The sequence below is a fragment of the Triticum urartu genome, chromosome 7A (genome assembly GCF_056163025.1).
Source record: "Triticum urartu cultivar PI428250 chromosome 7A, HENAU_Tu73, whole genome shotgun sequence".
NCBI lineage: Eukaryota > Viridiplantae > Streptophyta > Magnoliopsida > Poales > Poaceae > Triticum > Triticum urartu.
Window position 1 is genome coordinate 99,113,476 of NC_141879.1, and position 5,379 is coordinate 99,118,854.

The following is a 5,379-nucleotide window of genomic DNA, read 5'->3' on the forward strand; positions in this document are numbered from 1 at the left end:
AATTTGCCATTTTTTTCGAATACATGAACATTTAAAAAGAATCAATGAACTGTTTCAAATCCACTAACGTTTGGGCCGGCCAAGCAGGCGCCTGACGGTAGCGATGTTGTCGCCTAGTTGGGCTAAGGCTTAAGTTTTTTTCATTTCTTCTATTTCTTGTTAATTCATTTTCCCCCTTTTGAAATTTATAATTGTTTTGAAACATGTTCAAAACTTTGGAATATTGTTTGGAATTCCAAAAAGACCCTATTTTTAAATATTCTTTACAATTTTAAAAATATTATATTTTTTGAAAATAAAACACGATATCAATTTTTTTGTTCGCAAATATAAGAAAAGTTTGCATTTCAAAAAATTTGATTTTTTTTAAAAGATCCTGGTTTGCAATTGTTGTCAAATTTTTATGAATTGTAGGAAATTTTTCAATAGTTTGTAAAAAAGTGTTCAAGTTTGTAAAGTTTACATACATAATTTGAAATTCCTAAATTGTTGAAAAATTTAAAGAAATAGTCATGACATAAGAAAATGTTCATGTTGATTGATAATGATAGAAATTACAAATAACGGAAGCATTTAAGTTAGGAAAAACTACATGCGCACGGATGCACCCGTCTGGCCTAATCTAGCACGCTTCTCTCAACTGGTGGTTTTTTTAGACAATGGATAAATGACCCAACTTTTGCAAGCAGGTGGGTATGCCCATGGTAGTCATTTATGCTAGGTTTGAACGACTTCGAACACCGTATGCAATTGGGACATGTCCGACCATTTATCGGCCTTTTTTGATAAAAAAAACTCTAGAAAATGTAAAATTTGTCAAAAACGAAAACAACTTGGCATGGTGCCTTGAATTGGTCATACAATCCAATGATAAAACTTGGAGTCATTTGACGGATGAAGAGATACAACGTGCTCTCAAACGGAGCCTTCTCGCCTCTACCTGGACAACCTATAATAGACATCCGTGCTAAGTTTGAATGATTTCCGACACTTTATGCAAGTTGCGAGACGTCCCACCATCTATTTTTACCAAGAAAACTTCAGAAAATGAATAACTTGTCGAAAACTCAAGCAACTTGTCGAAAATTTATGCTAGGTTCAAGAAAGTGGGCATGCCCATTATAGGCATCCATGCCAGGTTTGAATGACTTCTGACACCGTATATAAGTTGCGACACGTCCGGCCGTTTACCAGCCTTTTTGACCGAGAAAACTCCAGGAAATGTAAAATTTGTCAAAAACCAAAACAACTTGGCAATGTGCCTTGAATTGGTCATACAAGTCAATGTAAAAGAATTGAGGTCATTTGACGGATGTTGAGAAACAATGTGCTCTCAAACGGAGCCTTCTGGCCTAGCCGGATACTCTACGTTAAACATGGTGCTTTTAGGAATTCTTGAAATGACCCCTATTTTTGTCAGCGGGTGAGCATGCCCATGGTAGGCATCCATGCCAGATTTGAAGGGAAAAGTATTTTAAATTATAATTTAAACATGTAGTTTAACTATTATTTTAATTGTTTAACTTAATTAACAAGTATAAAGGGATAAAATCAAAAACAGTAAATGATTTTTTAGAAGAATTTAATAAATATTTGAAGGAAAAGAAATTAAAATATTATTTTAGATAGTTACTTATACTATTATTTTGGTATTCTAAACAATATTTCAAATTTTTGAACATGTTTCAAAAAGAATAATAAAGCTCAAAAAGGAGAAAAGTGAATTAACCAAAAAGGGGGAAGATAAATGAAAAATAGAAATAAAACTTAGGCGTTGGCCCAACTAGGCAACGACATCGGTCCCATCGGGTGCCTGTTGGGTCTGCCCAAGCGCTCAAGTATTTGAAAAAAGTTCATTGATTTTGAAAATTTTCCTCACAAAATTTCAATAAAAATTCATGAAACAATGTTGCAAAAAATAGCGTTCCTGGTTTTGGGGACGTTAGCTTCAAAGCCGGTTTTTTGGGTTTTGGGAACCTTCTAGGAGGTTTCCCGAATCGTGCTTTTTAGTTTTTCTTTTTCTTTTTATCTTCTCTCCTATTATCATTTATCATCCCTTTTTTTTCCCTTTTTCGTTTTATTAAAAATAATTTCAAAATTTTGTCCGCAATTTCATCATATTTCATGTTCGGAATTTTGAAATATTTCGTGTTAAAAAACCGTTCAGAATTTTGTTTTTTCATATTTATTAAGAATATTCTAAAAATTCATAAAATGTTCAGAACTTCTAATTTTTATCGGATTTATTAACAAATGTTCATAAATTCAACTGTAAACTTGAAAAAATGTTCACATTGTCAAATATTGTTCAGCGTTTCAAAAAGTGTTCCCATTTCTAAAAAAATATTCACATTCTGAACAATTTTTAAAGACAATTTCTTTTTTTTAAATTCAGTACAATTGGTTTTGAAAAAAATTGCGAATTAAGGAAATAGAAAAGAAAAGATTTCATGAATTGGGGCCATTTCAAGTTCATTGATTTGAAAAAAAGTTCAAGAATTTTAAAAAAGTTAACGAAATTAAAAAAACAACCATTTGAATAAAGTTCACGAATTTGAAAAATATTGCGAAATTGGAAATAGTTCATTGCTTTTAATAAAGTTCACGAATTTGAAAAAAGTTCAATGGTTTGAAAAAAATTCGGATTTGATTTGTTTTTGCAAATTTAAGAAATTCTTCGTGGATTTCTAAAAGATGCTCATGAATTTGAAAAGGTTCATGATTTTACAATTTATGGATAAGCAAATGGAAAAGATAAGACAAAAAAACCGAAGAAGGCCATATGGAGAAGACTTACAGCAACAAGAAAAAACAAAGTAACTAGGTATAGCAAGGTTGCTTACACCTGGAGGTTGAGAGCTCAAGCCCCACTTGAGTCACCTACTTTTTCGAAGGTTAGAAAAACAAAATAAAAACTAATGGTCACGTTCGGCGTATACGTTCTGGCGGGCGACCCACCATACTTACGAAAGTGGGTATGATGTGCCAATGGTCCATATTGCCCTTTATACGTTTAGTGAAGTGAAGGGGGTTGTACCGAAGCTGAGCTCTACATACAAATATCCCAAAATCAATATGAGATAACATAGATATAAAAATCAAAGTGATGACTAGATGCTCTGGTCTAACACTTCCAAGATAAGATGATTTGACTAGCTCAAGTACAAATGTAATATGTTTAATTGCATAGGGTTAGAACATAAACTTGCTAGCTGCACATATTCTCCAATTCCGAGATAGCTAGCAAACACCTAAAATTTGTGATATCTTGAGCAATGAACCTTACACTCAGAACTTCAACCCTTCATTGCAAGTAATACTTGCGATAAATTGATTGATCCAATCCAAACAGAGACCACTAACTTCTGGTACAATGTCTATGCAGAAAGAAACTTCCTAAATGTCGTAACATTATATAGGCTGCAAAACAAGCTTATGCTTGCAACAATCACAGGATAGAGCATCACATTTGTATATGAAAATGCAATTGCTGATGACAATCACAATTAGGTGAGCAACATAAATAGAACATCAGCGGGACAATATATGCGTGCAGGCCCTACAGGATATATCAAACAAGTCAGTTTGGGGATATTTCAAAACAGTGATAAAAAAAAGCATCATACAATAGTACGGATTAAATCGTGTTATCCTAAATTACTTACTCAAGGAATTATTATAACTCTAAATGGGCAGGAGGTTGACCATCCACCGTGACTGGAATGGCTGTGCCTGTGTGCATCGTTCGATGCAGACCGTAGAGGCCGGGGGTTATATATCCTCCTTTTCGAAAACAATCCACCATGACCGGAATGTCTCTCGGACTAGACTGAACAGCAGATGAGAATAAACCTAAACGCTGGACGCTTCCATCAGAAGAGGAGGGTGAGGTTCAGTATGATTCAAGCACAGGTGCATTTGGAATAAATAGACAATATATTTCCTCCTGATGTGGTTTAGCACAATATAGCAGAGTTGAACCGAACAATAGTGTAGGAGCAATATATAGAAAATCCTTCATGGCCGGTTTCAAGGCATTTCCTCGTAGTCCCCGGGAAGCTCGTAGCCGCAGACCGGGCACAGACGGTTGACATTGAGCGGCCTGAAGATGCATCGCTGGTGGAAGGAGTGGGCGCAGGGCAGCGCCCTCAGCCTGTCGCCCTCCTCGAAGTCGTCGTGGCAGACATGGCAGTACCGCTCCCTCGTGTCGCCCGCCCTCGGGATGGCCAGGAGCGCGATCGCGCTGCTCGCCGCGGGGACGAGATTTCGCATCTCGCGCTCGCGCGCCTGGAGGTCCAGAAGCCCCGCGAGCCCGGCCTCGTACTCCTCCATCATTATCCTGCGAGCGTTTTCCAGATCGGCACGAGGTCTGGGGCTGAGGCTTGCCCGCTTGTTTTCCCGTAGATGATGATCACGATGGACGCCGGCCGCCGCTTTGGTGGCTCCATTTGCTGGGGTGGAGTGGAGGTGGGTGTTGGAAATATGAGCAATTTACCAAATGATTTTATTAACAGAAATACTAAATAAAGCATGACTAATATAGAAAATATAAAGTAAGTCATGCAATCTGACAGAGAGAAGATAAACATCGTCTGCATATATGAACTTGTGGTAAACACATCTAGAACAGACACTAAATGAAGCTGCTTATACGACATAGAACCTAACATATGTAGGGCAGAAACTAGAGGCGAGAACTGTAGCAGGACTCCTAACAGAAGGAACAAGAATACGTACGGGACAGCAGCAGCGGAAGCACTGGACTTGGGGTCGACATCCTCTCCAGCCATGTCGTCGATGAGGTTGTTGACGTCGGGGAAAAAGTCGTCGTCGGAGTCCATGATGAAGAAGTCAGTAGTCGCGCGGAGCGCTCCCCAAAAACTTTATCACCCTTCTCCCGTACAGGACTCAAAATGGTGCGGTTTCGGACTGCAGCAGCTCAGAGAATGGAACCGGTGGCGAGAGGAAGAAGAAGTTCTGGTGCGTCTCTCTGGGAGGAGCGACCTCCCTTTTATAGGCGCAAGAGAAGGAGGCGAGAGGGCAGCGACGCGAGGCGAAACGAAGAGACGGAGGCGAAGCGAAACCGTTCGCATTGCGAGGCGAGGCGTGGCGGGCGTGGATATCCCTCTTGTTCTCATGCTCGTCCAAGTGGGGAAAGAGCCTCCCTTATAAGGAGGTACAATTCCCACTAAACTAGCAATGTGAGACTAAACTTTAGTAGTATCCCTTGCCTTGTACAAATGGGCTAAGTGGGCCTCTAGGATTTATTAGGAATTTCTGAAATAGTTATTGGGCTGCCCAAAATAGACTAAATTCCAGCAATCCCTCACCAGATCCCAGAGGCACATAGAAATTTGCCTTTGGTTCCAAAACACTGTT

General features: G+C 38.7%; 1 protein-coding gene across 1 annotated transcript; it reads right to left on the reverse strand.

The window, feature by feature from the left end:
- Positions 1-4,029: 4,029 nt before the first annotated feature.
- On the reverse strand, positions 4,030-4,841 carry LOC147958232 (E3 ubiquitin-protein ligase SIRP1-like). The gene is made up of 2 exons (XM_087532003.1): positions 4,738-4,841; positions 4,030-4,339 (listed from the first exon to the last, which is right to left on the reverse strand). The coding sequence occupies exons 1-2, from the start codon at positions 4,839-4,841 to the stop codon at positions 4,030-4,032; spliced, it is 414 nt and encodes a 137-aa protein (XP_087388129.1).
- Positions 4,842-5,379: the final 538 nt, after the last annotated feature.

Bases quoted from the DNA above. Each gene is read 5' to 3' on its own strand.
- LOC147958232 (XM_087532003.1), bottom strand. From the start codon at position 4,841: ATGGACTCCGACGACGACTTTTTCCCCGACGTCAACAACCTCATCGAC. The intron at 4,340-4,737 runs GTACGTATTCTT...AAACGCTCGCAG, and splicing joins GCTTCCGCTGCTGCTGTCCC to GATAATGATGGAGGAGTACG.